At 39.6% G+C, this 20,585-nt stretch overlaps 1 protein-coding gene across 1 annotated transcript; it reads left to right on the top strand.

Moving 5' to 3' along the window:
• The first annotated feature begins 5,077 nt into the window (after positions 1–5,077).
• Positions 5,078–20,044, top strand: ACBD7 (acyl-CoA binding domain containing 7). The gene is made up of 4 exons (XM_036761700.1): positions 5,078–5,141; positions 19,422–19,539; positions 19,653–19,715; positions 19,803–20,044. Exons 1-4 carry the CDS (start codon positions 5,130–5,132, stop codon positions 19,874–19,876), a joined length of 267 nt encoding a protein of 88 aa, XP_036617595.1. The 5' UTR covers positions 5,078–5,129; the 3' UTR covers positions 19,877–20,044.
• Positions 20,045–20,585: the final 541 nt, after the last annotated feature.

The raw sequence follows: 20,585 nt of genomic DNA, 5'->3' as shown, positions 1-20,585 counted from the left end.
CCTTGATGCAAATCCCCTTTGTTTCTTTTGGGATCTTGGCACATTGGTTGATCATCCCCCTCCCAAACTTTCATCACTTCTTATCTACGAACTGCCTCACTGCTGCCATCAAATATGCTTAGGTGGCCCCTGGCCTTAAAAAAAAAACCTTCCCTTGACCCTGCTCCTCACCTCAAGCTATCCATCCTATGTCTCTTCTACCTTTCAACTGACTACTAGAAAAAGCTGTCCACAGAGAAACCAAGGGGAAAAACTGTAAAGGAAAAAAGCAGTGTCAGACCTTAAATTATATTATAAGGCAAGAGCATTGTTGAAGTGTAAAATGGATATTTTTGGTTATTTTAAATTAAAAATTTCTTGTATAAACAAAACCAATGTATCCAAGTTTAGGGGGAATACAGAAAACTGGGAGGGGAGACTTTCATAGACAATCTCTCAGGATGTGATTATGTTGAAATACTGCGGTGGTGTAGGATATGATGAGCTGGTTTATTTAGATGAACACAGAAAGACTTGGACATACAAAGGAAGATACTATCCACCTCCAGAGAAAAAGATGTCAAGTGTAAATGTGCATACTATGGTTTTACATATATGTATATGAGTGTATATGTATACATATATATATATATATACATGTGTGTGTGTATGTTTATACACGCATACACATATATCTGAGTTTAACTGAAGCCTTCTTTAGGGAGAGAGGAGTAAATAAAGTAGAAAGTGCACAGCAGAAAACAAAAGAAAACCTAGAAGGAAGTAAATCTGGTAGCTTTGAAAATGATGTGTAGTGTTTATTATGTAGGTTTTCTTGAAAAGGAATGCTACTGTTTTATATTGAATCCTCTCTTATGTTCTGCTGTATACATGGAATGGAAATATTCTCTTTTTTCTTTTCTTGTTTGCATTTAGGTTTAAAATCAATAAAAAATTTACAAAAAAGAAAAAAGAAAGGAAAAAGCTGTCCACATCCACTTTTTCACCTCCCATTTGCTCCCCAGCAAGTTACAATCTGACCTCTGACCTCACCACTTGACTAAAATCTCTTCTTTTAAACTCACCAACAATCTCTTAATTACTAAATCTAATAGCCTTTTCACATCCCTTCTCCTGTGCTGGATCATCATCCACGTCCCACTTGACTCTGAGGTTGGAACCTGAGAGGTGATTGGAGAAATGACAGTGCCCTCAACAGAAGCAGGGAAGTTAAGCAATGAGATGGTTTTAGGGGTAAAAATATAAATTTAGTCTTAGACATGTTGAATTTATAATGCCCACGGGGTATCCAGGTGGGACTATATAACAGAGCAGGCAGCTGGTAAGATGGGAGTAGAAGGTGAAGAGAGATGAGAGCTGGACATGTAGATATGGAAGTAATCTGTATAGGGATAATTACTACTCATGTGAGTTGATGAAATTACCAATGGAGAGTGTATATAGAGAGGAGGGCTCAGGGCAGAGCCTCAGAGAATAATAAGACATGGGAGGATGGAGAAATGTAGTAGTTCACAAATGAGATAGCAGTGGTTACACAGGGTGGAGGAGAAACAATAGAGCACTGTCGAATGAAAAGAGAAGTTGGAGGAGGAGGGAGCCAGTAGGGTAAAAAACAAACAAAGTGCAGAGCAGACAAGTAGAGGATTGGGGAAAAGCCATGCAATGAGTGGTGGAGAGCATTGCTAAACCTGTAAAGAGAAATTTCACTGAAGTGATGGGATCAAAAGCTAGGTTGTTAGAGATTGAGAAGTGGGAAGTGAGGAAAAGCAAGCAATGAGCACAATCTTTTAAGGGGTTGACTATGAAAGGGAGACGAGATAAAGGTTGGTAGCTGCTGGTGGTTAGATTGCCAGTTTTGTCCATGTCTTTCCCAATGAGAAGGGCAAATACAGACACAATGGATATCACCTTTAAATAAGAAAGGAAATGAGAGGGAATCAGGCAGGAAAAAAGGAACCCTTGGCTGAACTCTGTATCTTCTATCCCAGTTCTTTCCCAGTACACAACAACTGATTATAAAGAGACATCTGTGCCAAGGATTTTCTTGCTACAGAGCAGAAGCAAAGAACTCTCTGCTGGGAGCCTAATTTATTGAAGGTGACTCAAATACTCAGGACAAAAAAATCAAGCTCTTATACTACCAGAGGACACTCTCATACTAACATTAATAAATGATAGTTATTTAGCAAGTGAAAGTTTTCATAATACTTCACCTAGCTAGTAGTGTAATGGCAATGTGCTGATGAACAGGAGTTTGCCATTTACTCTGATCACTCCCTAATCTTCCAGTGGATGGGCTATTCCTTCCCTTGGGCTTGACTTTCTCTGGCTATTCACTTAATTGCTTTCCTCTAGAAATGATTTTTCTCTTGAACCAAGCCCAGGTAACAAAGATGGTGGAGGTCCTACCTCAGTGATGCCCAGACAGTTGGGCCATCCAAATCATTGTTTGTCCTTCCCCTCCTAAACTCCCCCTGCCACTTTCCCTATTACTGTAGAAGACAGCACCATCCTTCCACTCCCTCAGGCTAGCATTTTCTATTCAGCCACTAAAGTGATTTTCCTAAAGCATAGGTCTGACCATGTCACTCTCCCTGCTACTCAATAAACTCCAGTTGGCTCAAATATAAGATCCTCTGCTTGATGTTAAAAATCCTTCATAAATATCTGCCTCTTACCTTTCCAGTCTTCTTATACCTTACTCCTCAACATACCATACTCTTTGGTTCAGTGACACTGACCTCTTTGCTGTTCCAGGAACAAGGCACAGCATCCTTCAGTTCCCAGCATTCTCTGGCTGTTCCTCATGCCTGGAATGCTCTCCCTCTTCATCTCCCCCTACTGACTTCCTTTAAATCCCAATTAAGATCCCTTCTTCTATAGGAAACTTTTCTTAAACACTCAGTTCTGGTGCCTTCCCTCTCTTATTATTTCCTATTTATCCTGTATATAGTTTGTATATATTTGTTTGTTTGTTGTCTCCCTCATTTCATGGTGAGCCCCTTGAGGAAAGGGACTGTCTTTAGCCTCCTTTTGTATACCCAGTGCTTAGGACAATGCCTGGCACATAGGTGCTTAATAAGTGTTTGTTGATTGGTTGGTTCGTTGTTTAAAGGATTCTTGGCATAAGAATATTTATTCCAAGTTACTCAAACCCTCAGGAAGAAATCAAGCTTTCATACTGCCTATTTCATACTGCCTTTTTGGATACTATCTCTGACCTGGGAAATTGTAACCAAGAATTAACAGTTTTCTTCTAGAGCTTTGATCCCCCAGTCAGTGGAATCCTGGCAAAAAGTACTTACAGTTTTAAATCTCTATCTTTCCCTTCCTTACAAAGCCACAATTGCCCCTCTCCACTGCTTTCCAAGCAATAACACATATAAATTAGTAATGCAGTAGTTAACAGCTTTTATCACAGTTGCTAGTATAAGAGACAAAACAGTAAGGTAACTAAACTTCCCATAAACAGAGAGAGGTTAGCCTTCCACAAAGACAGAGGGAGGGGTATCAGGCTGGGAGAGAGAGAAAAGAATAGATTCTAGGTATGATGGATCACTGGCTCCAGTCTCTGGAGTCCCAATGGTTGTAGCAACACAGTACTTAGCTGTGTCTCCTCTGCATAATTTTGTCACACCATCTCAGCCTAAGGGATTCTTTGCTAGTGATTCAAAGTGGCCACTTTTCTCCTCATCGCTTTCTCTTTCTTGTTCCAAGGCCTTCCTTTGGCTTCCAGTTCTCTTACTCTGTCATTCTTCTTTCAACAGTCCCTTAGCATGAGACAGGTTTGCTGGTCAAAAGTCCCTCAAGCAATGTGTCCATTCATTGTCCACATTGGATGTCACATTTGTAGTACATTCAAATTTGTTAATAATCTAAAAACTGATTCTTAGTACTTTTGTATCCTTCCCTCCCAATTTGCCACCATTACTTCAGAAACAGAAAGGAGTTACATTGCACTGAGGGCCATTTAAAAAAAACAACAACAACACATTTTTCCATGATTCATGGGTGGCCATGGCCAAAAATGTTTCATCCCCAAGGGGCCAGGCTACTGATGATGTTCCCTTTTTGTGGTCCTAGTTTGTTTATTATAGTGGCTTGGCAAGTTTGAGATTATTGAGATGTATTTCATAGATAGTTCTTCATTCTTCAGCTTTAAAATTTGAGGTTGCATTTGACCTGCCTAGTTCTTGTTACAACTCTAGCTTGACTTCTCCAAAGGCTACCTGACGTCTTGGATTTAGAGTTGGGAGGGCCCATTCAGAGATCATCTAGTCCTAGGCTCATAATGTGGGATCAGAGGGCTGCCAGTAGACCTCAGAGGGTCTGTGGATGGGGGCGTGGACATGGGGCATTCATCTTCTCCCCTTTCAATCTCTAACTGAAATTTAACATTCCCCTCAATTACTGAAAAACAATACTTAGAAGAGTCTGTAAGCTTCACAAGACTGCTAAGAGTCCAGTACACAAAAGGGTAAAAACACCTTACCTAGTCGTACTCCATCATTTTGGAGATAAGACAACTGAGGCTTAAAGTAGTGAAATTATTGTGTGTAAGGCCACAGGGTGGCAAGTGGCAGAACTGAGATTTCAGTCCAGGTCTCTTGACTCTTGGTCTATTTTGAGGAACCTCCCAGGTGAAAAGATAATTAAAAAAAGGAGAGAGCCCAAGTGAGGTCAGTGCCCCTGGTCTTCCAGCCCGCAAACCCTTGAGAAGTTCGAGGATGGAAGCCAAGAATAGAGAGACATTCACAGACTCGCTGAGCTTCTTCCCCGCGGTCCCTACAGCTTTTCTGTTGTTGCCACTGGCACAGCTGGCAGCCTGAGGTTCCTTCTCCTTCCAGCCCCAAGAGACCGAAGGATAGCGGCGGCAACAGCAGCGCCCAGTGTCCCTAGCAGGTGGGGGGGGGGGCGGGTGCTGATGTCATTCAGCTCCCTCCGGCACCGAGTCACAAGCCTCCGGGCCAATCGGAGGCCCGGGGCCGTGCCTCCCAGGGTAACCTCGGGGCTTTAAGAAGGGGCTGGGAAGCCAGGGGGGATGGGGGAGAGCTGTCCATCCAGGACCGCGTAAGCAGCCGCTGCCTCGGGAGCCGAAGCCTGGTGCTTGGGGAAGTAGCGCCGAAGTCATGTCTCTGCAGGTAAAACTGGCGGCCCGGGAGGCTGTCAGTGCCCTCTATGGATGCGCATCTGCTACGAACCATATGGAAGGCAGAATGGGGGGTCGGCGGGATCTGGCCCCTCCTGGGTCGCTATCTTCCGTCAGGACCTTGTATTCTGGAGCTTCAGGGGCCCTGCCCTGCTCTGGCCCAGTTCCCAGCCTTGTTTCACCTGCGAGATGCCGGGATGCCCGAGATGCCAGGATGCCCGGGATGCCCGGAATACTTTATCAGGCCCGCTAGCAGGAGTCCATCGACTTCAGACATCTAGGACAGCGCAGGCTTCTGGAGCTGTGCCAACCCAAACCCACAACTCTTAAAGGGGGTGGGCTGCAGCTCCGAGTTCCCCTATGCTCTCTACTGCCAACTGGGTACTTGGGGAGGGGAGGGAGAGGGAAGGGAGAGGGGAGGAAGGATCTTTAAACCCTAGTTTCAATTAATGTAAGGGACATTTGAAAGGCATTTATATGTGGCTTTCTAAAGGGAGACTAGGAGGGATGAGGAGGGCTTTAATTCCTCTCTGCTCAGGCTGACCTTGAGAGAGAGAGAGAGAGACAGAGAGAGACAGAGAGACAGAGAGAGACAGAGAGAGAGACAGAGACAGAGAGAGAGACAGACAGACAGACGGAGACAGAGACAGACAGAGAGAGACAGAGAGAGAGAGACAGAGACAGAAAGAGAGGGAGAGAGCAACAGAGAGACAGAGACATAGAGACAGAGACACAGAGACAGAGAGTCAGAGTCCTAGGCCTCAGCAGTTGTGAAGGGATGCCTTCCAATGTACTCTTGTTTTGACTGGATGCCTTAAATTGGCCTCTGAACTCTAGTGCCTGCCTACTTCTCCCTCCCCCATTATGGTGCTACCAGTTCCTGCAGGAAAACAAGGGAATAAGTGTTTTCCAGACAAAGCAATACCAAGCAAATTAATTTCTCTCTGAGATTATGCAATTGTCTTCATCACTCATTTCCTAGTCTGCATACATTCACCCTTTCCCCACTTCAGTAAATTCCCACCCAAAAAAACCCAAGTCCTGCAGAAAGTGCCTCCATTTTACAATGTCGAAGCAAGTGTCTTTTACTGCAATCTCTACTTTTTTTTGGAGGCCAATTTGCTTGGATTCCATTTGAAAATTGATCATAATTCCATTTACTTAGATCACTTTTACCATAGAATATCAAAGACCATTAGCACTACAGAAAAGAAAGGTACACACACAAACTGGTAACTGGGATCATAGGATTTTGAGCTAAAAAAGAAGGTACCTTAGAGACAATTTGAACCAACAAGCTCCTTTGCAAATTAAGCATGAGAGAGAAGGCAGTAATATAGACAGTAACAGACAAGATTAAGGCTTGGTCTTCTGATTCCAAATTCAGTTATTTTTTTCATTATCCTCAGGTGCCTCTATTACACTGTTTTTCACCTTTAATAAGCCATTTAAGTATTAGGAATATCTATGAACATAATATTCAAAAAGAGTCTTTCTAGAGTTGATTTTGGCTAAGCAGTTTCCATTGAAACCTTATCCTCCCCTTTTACCTTCCCATCGGCATAATTGCAGAGTTGCAATCAATTTGTTGATTTTCTGCTAGTTAATTGCCAAGGTGAATATGATCACTTAGTGAGAATTGAAGAAGATGGTTTGAATTGTTCCTCTAGAGTGTTTCTTTCTATAATCTGCTCTTTAGAATAACCCATATGTGGAGATGAGAAGGAATAACTCAACACAGTCGTGACCCCAAATTCCACCTTAGTTCAAACGATAGTTTCTGTCTTCTCTCTTACCAAGTCTTTTATAAACTCTGTTAACGAGGTAGTGAAGTTGGATGAATTACTGATTTTCCTGTTGGAAGATGATGCCATCCTGGATGACTGCTTGTTTGAGTACATAGCTGATAAGATGAGTTTTAGGTTCATCTGTGTTTCCCTCTACCCAACCTCCATGTAAATTGCTAATGAACAAAAGGTATCTCTTTGTCCGACATAAATTAAAGAGAATTCCAAAAACCCTGAATTATCACACATAACCTGTAAAAGCAACCCTTGATTTTACCAAGACTGATGGGAAGAGATGAATTTTTTTGAACATCTTCCTGCCAGTTAGAATATAGCTGCAAACCCCAACATGGGTAATGAAAGCAAACACCCCAGAGGACATAGGAACTCAGGAAAACAGTAACAGATTGTTAGGTTGAAAACAGAGCTGGCAGCATAAGCCCAATTTGCTCATTGGTATGCTCCAGCAGACACTGGGTAAGCTTCTCCTACCTCCCTTCTTTGAGCTGTCCCAAAATGGACTGAACTGCCTTGGAAGCTGGTGACTTCCCCCATCAGAGAGTCTCAGTTGGAAGAGCTTTTAGAGGGAATCTATTTCGATCCATATCTGAACAAGATTCCTCTCTACAATAAACCTGACAAGAAGTTCATTTGAAAACCTCCAAGGAGGCGGAGCTCACTATCCCCACTTTTGGATAGCTCAAAGCATTAGGCAGTTTTCCTTATGGAAAGCCTAAATTTGCTTTTTCAAAACTTTCATGCATTGTTCCTAGTTCCTTTTGTAGCCAACAAGGTTAAGTCAGATACCCTTTTCACATGGCAACCTTTCAAATACTGTACTTGAAGTTAGCTTCCATATTCTTCCTAAATCTTCTCCTGGCTAAACATCCCTAGTTCCTTCAATGTAGCTTCATATGAAATGATCTCAAAGCTTTTCATCACTCTGGTCCTCCCTCCTCTGCATATTTCTGCAGCTTCTTGAAACATGGTATCCAGAATTGAACACAATATCCTACATATGTTCCAACTAGGGTAGCATAGAGCAGAGTCCTGGCCTCCCTAATCCTGGACATCATACTTCCAACCTAAGTCAGCCAATCATTGCCACTATTGGCTTATATTGAAATTGCAGTCCCCTAAGACCCCCAGATCATTTTCATTTTTAAATTTTTTTGACTTAATTTGTTTTTTAAATTTTTTCTTTTTAATTTATGGAATAAAATAAGCATTTCCATAACAGTACAATTAAAAGAAAGATGATTGCACATGAAACTGCAAATCTACTATGTATAACTTGCAACTCCTTTCAAATATACCACAAAATTATCATGTAAATGTTCTCTAATCACACCTCTGCCATCTTGTACATATGAAGTTCATGAAAGTAGCCTCAGAAGCCTTGTAGCTCAGCCTCTCCTCCCTCCATATTTTGATATAAGGAAATTGAGGCCCAGAGAGATCACTTGCCTAAGGTCACAATGGTAGTAAGTGGCAGAGCTGGGATTTAAATTCAGGTCCTCCAACTCAAAATCGAGAATCACTCTACTGTACTGTAGTACCCCCAGTTAATCTTCATTAACTCGGATGTATGACTATATTTATCCCTATTAAATTTCATCTCACATCCAGCCTACTATTCTAACCTGCCAAGATCTTTTAGATCCTGACTCCGCCATCCAATATTTTATTATCCCTCCTAACTTTCTTTCCCAGCCTTTGAAAAGATGAATTTCTGGTCACAGCAATTTTGAAGATCAGGGTTTGAGATTGGCATTGGTCCCAAGCATACTTATACCAACAAAATCACGGTTCTTTAAAATAACTAAGTAATCCTTACTTTATGTCACATGGCAAGAGATTCTCCTTCCACCACAACACAGAAGTACTTTCTCCCCAGGCAGCTCATGGTTGTTACAGTGGTTGGGAAGGAAGATTCCTTTCTTGCAGGCAGCCAAGCTCTCCCTTGACTATAATGCTGCTGGGAGGGGTACATTTCTGTGTACTGAGTCCCTATAAAAATAATGAGAACTGAAAACTAGTTTCCTAGCCTGTCCCGTACAAGACATTAAAACTCACAACATAGTACAATTCCAGTTATTCATGTTTCAGCACTTCAAGGATCTGTGATTTTGTCCAGACATGTATTCTCTCCACTAATTCAGGTGGCAACAACCCTAGTACAACTCAGTATATGGTATTTTCAGTTACATGGGCAAAGATAAGCCACACTTACATTTCACCTGGGAAATGTGGTTGGGGTCCCAAATAAGTGATTTACCAACTTTCGGAAGACAAGCTGTTGGTAAATTGGGAACTGTCTGAAGTTTTAGAGTGCCTCTTTCCTGTTGAGAGAGATTTGCAGACAAAAAACAGGTGTTAGAAGAGATGAAGGGGAGGAAAAGAAAAAAGGGACAGTCCATAGACTGAGTAATCATATTCATTATGTGGTATTTTTAAAAATTTATTTACTTGTTTTCACTACATACTACATTATGCACTTCAAAAAAGACATTTAAAAATTCATGTAGAAAAAAATAATCAAAAGGGCAGCTTTTACTTGGCACTTAAAATGAGCTACCTACTACAGCTGAATGCCAAATTTAGCCTCAAATTTCCTGGCAGTTAATTTGAAGACAGGAACTTGTTATATTTTATCATTCTTAATTACAGACAAACTTGCATGTTTTCTTTTATCAGAGATAAATTTTTTCTTGGAACTGGATTCAAAGAAGAATATTCTTATATAGGGGCATTAGGTAATGTGATAGACAATCACCTCCAAGCACCGTTCCATAGAAGGTGCACAAATATTGCTTACATGTTCTTGTATCAATATTCTGGATAATCACTTTGCCTTTTATGGAGCATAACCCAGAATATCAGTGAAGTCATTTCTATTGGGCACTAAGTTAACCTGTTCTAAAGCCATTGATTTCTGATGATGATCTAGGAATTTTAAGACATGAATAATGTGTTTATTAGAATGGCTCTCTCAAATATTAAATTTCTCATTCAAGCCTTTGGCAAGGATTAGATTGCCACTGACCAACTCATAGCCGAATTCTCTGAGAAGGACCCAGTTGGCCAGGTGTGGTGACATGTATCTGTATTCTCTGCATCTGGGGGATGCTGGTGCTGATTGGTCATCTGAGATAGAAAATTCTGGCTGCAATGGAGTTAAAAGCAGGCCATCAGACTGCCCGAGGAGGGCCAAACTGGCTAGTCTAGGCCAATAAAACAGACCTGTGCTGTTCAGTTTGGGGATCAGGCTGTAAGTGGCCACTGAACTTCCAGTCTGGGAGAGGGAGATACAGTTTTTTTTTAAAAAAGGGCCTTAAAGTGCCCAGATACTGAATTGTTAATTAAAAAGGCATCCCATATACTCTTGGTCCTAAATGCATAGAAGACAAAACTGCCAGTTCCTATTGTGAAGGATCAAGAAATTGACTTGTAATTTTTGCTCACACGAGGGCTACCTCAGACCCAGGCCACAAAAGGTGCTTGTGGATGGAGTCAACATTCCTTAAAAAGGAGCTTGTGGTGAGGTAAAAATAATAGGTAAGGTTCTGGACTTGGAGTTCGGGATGGCCTGAGTTCAAACCTTGCCTTAAACATTTATTAGCAGTGTGACCCTGGACAAGTCACTTAACCTCTGTGCTTCAATTTCCTCATGTGCAAAATGAGGGGGGTTGAATTCAGTGCCCTCCAAGGTAGGTGGCACAGCATATAACCAGCTGGATCTGGCATTAAGAAGATATGAGTTCAAATCTGTCCTCAGACATTTATTAGCTTTGTTACCCTGGGCAAGTCATTTTACCTTTGTCTGCCTCAGTTTTCTCAACTGTAAAATGAAGATAATAATAGCACCCACATCCCAGGGTTGTTATGAGAATAAAATAATACTTGTAAAAAGCTTGGTAAACGTTAATGCACTATATAAATATAAGTCATCAACATCCTCTTCCAACACCCTTTCTAGCTCTAACTCAATGAACTTATGAGTCTGTGCTTATGCATTTGGATACATACTTGGATAAAACCCCTGAATTCCATATTGTGGAATAGGAAAAATGTAATTTTGGTCTGACAAATTTGAAAGTCAAGCCCTTGAAAGGGCAATTAGCTCTGTTGGGCCTAAAAGAATCTCAGTATGGCCCTGTAGAACATCTGATTTTAAGTATTAATAGTGATTATAATAATAGCATTTATGTAGTACTTTAAGGCTTGCAAAGCAGTCTTATAAATATTATCTTATTTTACCCTCATAGCAACCATGGGAGGTTATTATCCTCATTTAGCAAATGAGGAAATTGAGGCAAACAGATTAAGAGCTAAGCTATAACTTGATGAGCTTGTTAGAATAAGTTAGCTACAAAGTGTATCCCAAAGTGGATGAATGAATTTAGTTGCTTAATGGAATTATTTACTCTTACCCGTTTGAATGCTGGGGATTGTCTGCCAAATATGATTTTAGCTTTTGTTTAATTGATGTTTTAGCTGGGGCGGGGTGGGGAGACAGGAATAAATATGGTTCCCCAGCTTCTTCCTTTTTTATATAGGGAAAGATCCATCTCTGACATGTGTCAGTAATGTTTAAATGTTTTCCCCTATTTCCCTGGGGCTTTAGGGGAGTGACTGGTGAGGCCACAAATTGTTAACTGTTAATTCCTTTTCTAGGTCTATGCTGTAGCATCCTTGAGCATTACAATCCACTGAGTGAGCAAAGGAGGGAGATAAGGAATTGGGAGGAAGTCTGACTCATCCCATGCTGATTTTGTACATTTGTTGGATATATTCTCATGGCTTTGTCTGGATTCTAGGGCTTCTTCCCGTAAAGGTTGAACATGAGCCCACAAGGGACTTCACGGCAAAACAGAGAATAAAGTTGCCATTACTATGCTCACAGATTACATTTCTCATTTAACTCATTTCTCCTGAGCCAGTCACCAGACTCAAGGGCATGCTAACGATGCAGTAAGCAGTCCAATATTCACTAAGGGCTTTTGGTTTAGTACTGAATATATTGGGGTCTTCAGCATCTTTGGGACAGAGCAGCAAATCATTAGTGCTGGCTAGAATAGACCCTAACATAGCTCCTCCAACTTAGCCTTGGAAATGAGTAGTAGCCATGCTGGTATAAGGGTCTGAGTCTAGCTTTGGGTATGTGTGGTCCTGAGTTTAAATCCCATATGATTTTGCTTACTTTTTTACCATGCTATGCAAGGACTGCTTGAAGGAAATAGGAAAGCTTAGCTTGGAGAAGAAAAGATTTGAGGATAGAAGTGGAACATGATAGACAGAGCACTGGGTCTGGAGTCAGAAAGATCAGAGTTCAAATCTTGCCTCAGATACTTACTAGCTGTTTGACCCTGGGCACATCACCTAACCTCTATCTGCCTCAGTTTCCTCATTTGCTAAACAGAGATAATAATATACCTACCTCCCACGGTTATGCTTTGTATATAGTAAGTACTTAATAAATGCTTTTTTACCATTCATCAAAAGCATTTCACAAATTTTAAAGTACCACGTACATGCTATTATTAATATTGTCGTTATTATAATCATCAAACTTATTTTTCTTGGCTCCAAAAGGCACAGCTAGGAATGATGGATAGAAGTTGCAGATAGGTCAATTTAGGTGTCTTATAAGGAAGGACCTCCTGCAGGCTCTATTCAAAAGTAAAATTGGTTGACTCAGGAGGTAGTTGGTTCTTCCTCACTCAAGAAATTTAAGCAAAGGCTAGATGACCATTTATTGGAACAGGTTGTAAAGAAGATTCTTATATAAGTATGGGTTGGCCTAGATGAACAGTCAAGGCTAAGATTCTGTGATTCTGTGACAACACACATATGGTCTATTATCAGGCCTGAGCCTGCTGCTTTTCCAGTTTTGTAGGGCCTGTTAGAGCTTGAATTCCTCTGGGCATAGATTTGAAGAACTCAGTATCACCTCCACACCCCCGTGAGTCATGGAATTCAACCTTTAATAGTAGAATAATAACACCAATTATTTTAACATACTGTTAAGAATGCTGATTTATGGACTCCATCAGGAGAAAAAACAGATAAGAAAGCATTGTTAATGTGTGATGATTGTAAATAGCATTTGGACATAACATTGGTTACATATACATTTCAAAAGACAAGTGGGGAAGCCTAGGACATAGCCAATTCTTAGATATTATTTGGAATTGAAATTTATCATAAAGGTATTCCTAATCGTTGTGATAGAAACAGCAATATTATTATTCAGGAGAGGCTGCATGGCACAGTGGATAGGGAATGGCCTTGGAATCAGGAAAACTTATATTGAAATCCAGCCTTTGGTAAAAATCTGGGTGTTGAATCTGAGACAACTCAGTATTCTCAGGGAACCTCTTTAAGACTATAAAATGGAAAGCAGTTGCTGATTTGTATTTATTGAGGGGGTTTTCTTAACACAGAATTTTCTATTCTGAAGAAATTGTAGGAATTACAGATTAGACTCTCCCTCCCCCCAAGTTAGGATCCAACCTGGGGTTTAGATTTCAAAGTGAATGAGAGGCTGGTGACCACTACAAAAAGTTTTATACTGTTTTCTCAATGAAACGAAACTTAAACCGTTTGGGCAGGTTTCTTAATGAAAAGAAACAGTCAGTAATGACAGCTGTGCCTTGCTCCTTTTCTCTATCCCTTAATTTGTTGGATAAAAAAAGCAAGTACAGTGTGTGAAGGATATCCAACAGGCTAAACTAGAGCGACTCAGAGTTTTGCCTTGTGAAGATAGACAAGCCAACAGTTTGAATTCATCCTGTGGAAAGAAGCGAGACCTGGAGAATTCATTAGAGCAGGGTTGGGGACCCTTAGGCCTCGAGGCCACATGTGGCCCTCTGAACACAGCGGATTCAGTCAAAGGGCTGCACCTGAGGACCTAGAGAGCCACATGTGGCCTCGAGGCCACAGGCGTCCCACCACTGAATTAGCATAAGTAGTTTGGCCCACAATTGAGTACATGATCTTTTAAAAAAAAAATCTGACATCAAGAAATCCTCAGGAGACTTTTTCATCTTTAGTACTTGATCATATGTTTTAAAGTGGGTAAACATCTCAGCTGAACTATATATTTGATTCCCTGTTTTTTTTTTTTATCTGATGCTTCACGTCTGAGCTAGGCAACCGCATATCAACTATAAGGTATATTACCCCTGGCTTCAGGCTTAGCTGATGCCTTTGGCTAAAAGTAGTGTTTTATTTAGGTAGCTAACCACAAATTAATGATCCATCATGATGTAATCTTCACATTCTATATTTCCTGTGGCTGAAGATTTAACAGAACAATTTCCACTTCTATCAATGTTTATTAAAATAAACCTGAGGGGTCAGGGTATATATTAAAGTATGCCAGTCAGTCTACAAGCATTTGTTAAGCATTCACTACGTGCCAGGCACCTTGTTAAATGTTGGGGATACAAAGACAAAATATCATTCCTTTAATTTTTGGCTTCCTGGTATTTTTTGTTGCATTCCCAGTTCATTGATCTGTCCCATCTCCTTTTGTCAATGAAAGGGTTTTGAGATATGAATTTTCCTTTAAGGATTGCTTTGGCTGAATCCCCAACATTTTGGTATGTTGTCTCATTCTTGTCATCATCTTTAATAAAATTATCTGTTAGTGCTAGCATCTTTCCTTTGACCTACCAATTTATTAGGAATAAGTTATTTAGTTTTCAAAATATTTTCAATATTTTTTTCAGAGGACCTTAATTTAATTTTATTGCATTTTGCTCATTGACGCACAATATTTCTGCTTTGCTGCCTTTCTTTGTGAGCTTTTTATATCCTAAGCCATGACCGATTTTTGTAAAAAACGTCTTTAGCCCTAGGACATAGAGGGAATCCTTTCCTAAAACCAGGTCACAAGTCAAGCCAATAAGCATGTGTTATATACCTACCATATTCCAGAAATTGTGCAAAGTTCTGGGGACACAACGAAAGACAAGAATAGCCCCTGCTCTCAAGGAGCTCACAGTCTAATGGAGATAGCGTTCAAACAAAGAAGTACCAACAAGATATGGATGGGATGTGTTGGAGAAAATTGTACAGGGAAGACACTAACATTAAGGGAGAATCTCTGGTCTCTTATAAATGGATGATCGAAGTCTACACAGTTCAAAGATTCCAGAGCCCTTGCTTTTTCCACTGTGTCATGCTAAGGGACTCTAAAGAAGCAATCCCTCTTGTCTGCGTTCAAGCTTTGCACAAATTATCATCTGCCCCAACTTATATGGGCATTTCCTAGACCCCATTAAAGAGAAAAAATTTAAAGTGGAAATAATATAAGTGACATAATATCATCCAACGTATAGTTTAAAAAGGCATGTACATATATGTTTATATTATATTTATATTTTATATTGTGTACTTATGTAATTATATCATATATGATAAAAATTAAGTAATATCACTAAGAGGCTAAGACCTAAACTAAAAGAGCTAAAAGCTACATTGGGCAAATGGGAGTCACCTAAGGGAAACTGAAGTTAGATTTTCTTCTAAGGAGTTGAACCCAAAACTAAGTACTGGAATTAGTCACTGGCAGATAACCCTTTAGAGCGTGTCTTTAGGCAGAGGGTTACAAATTACACAGAGAAGAGGAGAAAGATTGACTGCAATTAGTGAGGGCAAGGCTGAACTCATATATGGATAAATTGTTTCCTATTGACTTCTAACTTCAAAGGTCAATAAGTTCATTTCTGTGGGCTTCCCTTGATGCAGATCAGAGCCCCTCTGTGAGGGAACAGACAATCTTCACAAGTCCCTATTGTAAATTAAGTCTATTTCTGGAGGCTAATGTTTGGGAGGAGCTTCTCTTCACTTAGTTGTGCTGGTCTCCAGATGCAGGCATGATGCATTGCTGGGCTCTTCCAGTTTACCATGACTTGTTGGAGCTTGTCATAGCCTTCAGGAATTCAAGGTCACCTCGATTCCATGAGGAGGCAAGGGAAGATGATTTCAAGATTCGCATATTCTAATTAGACATTGGATCAGAAATAATATCAGTTGGTTACTAAGTATACTGAATTTCCAGGAATCTTCCTGGGTCCAGGAAGTGGACTGAGCAGTAGTCCTATATGTCTTCCCTTTTCTTTTTTCTTCATATTATGGAGAAATTCCCAGTGTATGTGCAAATGCTTTTTCTAGGCTGCTTCTTCTTCTTCTTCTTCTTCTTCTTCTTCTTCTTCTTCTTCTTCTTCTTCTTCTTCTTCTTCTTCTTCTTCTTCTTCTTCCTCTTCTTCTTCTCCTCTTCTGCTCCTTCTCCTCCTCCACTTCTTCTTCCTCCTCCTCCTCTTCCTTCCCTCCTCCTCCTCTCCCCACAAGCATAAACATTCATTTCTACGCAGTGACACCTATATTCTGGTGATCTTCCCCATCCCTCCCCTATTGGAGCTTGGACTCTACAAAAGCCTTGATAGGTAACCTTTTGCCTCTTCTTGCTCAAAATCAGGCTACAGTTCCCAGCCATTTCCATAGGCAACCCAGTGCATACCCCCAGTTCCTTTTTAGCTCCCTTTTTATACATCGTCTTCTCTCTTAGAACTGAAGTTCCTTCCAGGTAGGGACTGATAGTTCTTGCTTACATTTGCATCCCCAGCACTTAGTATAGTGCCAGGCACATAATAAGCACTTAATAAATACCTCTTCATTAATTCATTTCATTTATTTCTCATTAATTCAAATAAGAATAGAAAAAAGGAGCTGATATACAAAACAATGAACTTATATTGTACATGGACACACAGGCCGTGCCCTCTTCTGAAGTTTCTTCTCCCTTCTGCTTATTTTATAATGTGTCATTTTGCTTAATTCTTTCCTTTTTGTGTCATTTTCTAAATGTTTTTTTTTATCTTCTTGAGATAGGAGTAGTGGACAGCAAGTTTTGAGGGCAAGGTCAGAATCTTTGTGGGACTAGTTATTTTTGAAAGCTTTTTGCAAAGTTGACATAAAAATATTTCTCATTTTTCCTTATGCATTTGTGAGGCAGATAGAAAATTACTTCCTATGTCCTTTTAAATTTAAGATTACATTTCCTCGGGGCAGCTAGATGGTGCAGTGAGTAGAACACCGGCCCTGGAGTCAGGAGGACCTCAGTTCAAATCTGGCCTCAGACACTTGACATGTATACTAGCTGTGTGACCTTGGGCAAGTTACTTAACCCCAATTGCCCTGCCAAAAAAAAAAAGATTACATTTCCTAACAAAGTAAATAGCAGAAGGCATCTAGAGATTGGTAACTAGGCTTGATCTGGAAATCATGTCATAAAAGAAATACTAAAAGGAAGTAGCAACATTTATGAACTTCACATATGCCCTCTTCTTTCCTCTACTCCTGCCATCACTCTGGTATAGACCCTTATCACTATCACTTCAGGCAATAGCCTGATAATTAATCTTCCTTTCGTCTGCTCCAGTCAAATCCTCCAGTCAGCTAACAAAGTCATCTTCTTAAAACATAGGTCTAACCATATTTGTTATCTGTTCAATAGATTCCAGTGGTACCCTACTATATCCAGGATCAAATACACAATTTTTGTTTGGCATTTAAAGTCCTTTATAACCTGTCTTCTTCCTGTTTTTTCTGCTCTTATACCATACTCCTCCACTTCTCACCCCCACATGTGTTGTTATCTAGTGAGACTGGAATAGCATACTGGGCTGGACCGTTATAAGTAATGAGCTCTCCTTGAGAGAGTGGCCAAGCATAGCCATTTTTCAGGGAAGGTAGAAGGAATTCCTATATTGGATGGAGCTTGTACTAAATGACAGTGAAGGTTCCTTCCTATTCTAGGAATCTACTTACTAAGCTTTTCAATAAAAAAATTAAAAATCTTTATACAAGGATGATTATTAAAAGTCTTTGGACTAGTTTGAAGGCTAACTACATTTAAGAAATGGATCAGTTTCTTTCTTTAGAATATCTTGAGGGAAGGGTAAGGATAGTATCTTTTTTTGTCCTACATCTCAACTAAACCTCAAATTTTAGATCTTTTATCAAAACTAATTTATTCACTTAAGGAGAATGGCTCTAGGAAAATTGAGGCTACCAGGGAGATATTTGTTAATTTAATTATGGGAAATGTTACTAGTTTCAGATGTTATAATAATTTTCCCACTTATAACACTCGTGGACATTTTGTATTCAAGCATATCCTCATTATTTACAAAGAACGGCTGTTTACATTGAGGTGCTGCAACTTTGTGTTGAATGCTCTCCCCTTTTTTCTTGTTCCTTGCTTTTAAGATTGCAGTAAAGAAAATTCAGATATTTCTCAGTGTTCTTTTAATAAACCAAACTTTCAAATGAGGGCACCAGAATTTACTTTTAAGGAGATCATAGAACATAGAAGATAAGGGTTTAGAGCAATCAGTTCTAAATAAACATGAACCTAATGAAAACAATTTCATCCTATCCCTATCTTTGCGAAAGAATATACTGTACCAATAATGCATATCTAACCCATAAACATGTAAAAGATGCCTAATTTCCTTTTGTAAAGGAAATAAGGGAAAAATTATCTGGACAATAACTATATATTATATAATAAATTATTATTATCACTTACATATGCTTTAAAGTTTGCAAAGTGCTTTCCTTATAAGAGGCCTGTATTGCAAGTATTCTTCTCCCTTTACAGATGAGGAAGTGAAGGCTCAGAGAAGCCAAATAATTAGTCAGCTAGTTACCTTCAAAACCAAGTCTCTCCCAATTCCCAATCATTCCATTGTTCTTGCCACTCAGACAGAAAGAGCATTTATTATTATTAAGTTATTTATTATTATTATGTAATACATAATATTAATATTATATTATTATTTATAATTATTAAGTCCTTACTATATGCCAGTTACTGTTTATGCGCAATTTTATTTATGCACAGTACAAAGTGCTGGGGATGTAAAGGCAGGCCGAGAAGCCAGTCCCTACCTTCAAGAAGCTCAGATTCTAATGGGAGACCATATAGAGAGGGGAGCTAGAAAGGGGATCAGAAGGGAATCAACAACGCAAGATGGTTGACTCCACAGTGGAGGGATAGAAGGGTGAAGAAAGGAAGATCAGTGCCTATAATGAGGTTTACTTGAAGGTTATAGTTTTCCTTAATTTGGCCCAGGCTTTAGCAGCAGAGGGGCTTAGTATCACTCGTCCCTTCGTTTTTTTTTTTATCAATATAAGGGATAATAATAACAGTAATGTGCTTTATATGGCACTTTAACGTTTGCAAAGCAGACAGCAGCAGGTACATAATTAGGTAGAATTAGACAGAATACTTCCTTAACATGGATACTTTAGAGTTTAATTAAAGAGCCAGTTAAGCATTTGAGTCCATTTTCCTTGAGTCCAATGTTTCCTTGCATCTGCATTTCATTAGGCTCATACAAATGATACCATGCTCTGCCTAGAGACAGAAAATGTACCACTGGGTGATTTTCTTTCCCCTCTCTTTTCAGAATGATTTTCATAACACTGCTGAAGATGTCAGGAAGCTAAAAACCAGGCCAAATGATGAAGAACTCAAAGAACTCTATGGACTCTACAAACAATCAATTGTTGGAGACATTGACATCGGTATGGTACCTACACATTTCTTAATTGGGCAACATTTGGGATTTTGAACAACAGTGATGATACCATCTAATAAAAATGTAAACTTAAAAAAACCTCTGTGTTTGTTTTGGCAGAGTGTCCAGGAATGCTAGATTTAAAGGGCAAAGCCAAGTGGGAAGCATGGAACCTCCAAAAAGGTGCTTAATTGTTAAATTGGGAAACATATACTTCTTGTTTGGTATACCAGAAGATTAGCAAAGGTAATCTGTTTCTTTCCTTTTCAGGTCTCTCAAAGGAAGATGCCATGAATGCCTATATTTCTAAAGCAAAAGAGCTGATAGAAAAATATGGAATTTAGAATCATGCTTGCCAGAATTCTTTTTCATTATGAAACTTTCTTATGATGTGAAATAAATTAACATTTAAGGGAAAAGGTAATATTAACTCTTCATATTTCACCTCACTCCTTAATATGAGTTGAAATATTGAACTGTAGTGCGCAGAAAAAAACTTAAATAAATTTTTACTTTCTTTAACCACATAGAAATTTGTGGCTTTTTTAAGAAAAAAAAAAGGATTGGTTTGTGTGAAGACTGGGCAAAAATGAGAAAATAGCTTCATGCTTACCTGGTCTGAAAACATGACACTGATATTTCTACACTCTTATTTTAAAGTAAATCCAGCTGGGGCTTCCACAATAGAAATAATTCACAGTAAGACAGTTCGATTAATAAGCAGATGAAGTACAATTCAAGGCTGCAAGTGGAAGAAAGAGGTTTCAGAATAAAGAGGTGATAGTGCCACCATATTGCACCCCAATCAGATCACATCTAGAGGACCGTATTCAGGTCTGGAAAAGGATGGTCAGAAGTGGGGAGTAGCTAAAAGAAGGCAACCAGGGATGGAGAAGGGTCTCGATTCAGTGACATATGAGGGTCTCTTGAAGGAACTAGGAACATTTAGTCTAGGGAAGAGAAAACTTGGTGGGGGGAGATGCAGAATTATAGATTTAGAGTTAGAAGGAATCATTTTATAAGCCACATAATAGCCCAACTTTCTTATTGAAG

The sequence above is a fragment of the Trichosurus vulpecula genome, chromosome 5 (genome assembly GCF_011100635.1).
Source record: "Trichosurus vulpecula isolate mTriVul1 chromosome 5, mTriVul1.pri, whole genome shotgun sequence".
Lineage (NCBI taxonomy): Eukaryota > Metazoa > Chordata > Mammalia > Diprotodontia > Phalangeridae > Trichosurus > Trichosurus vulpecula.
The sequence above is the reverse complement of the archived record's forward strand: the minus strand, read 5'-3'. Positions and strand labels throughout refer to the sequence as shown.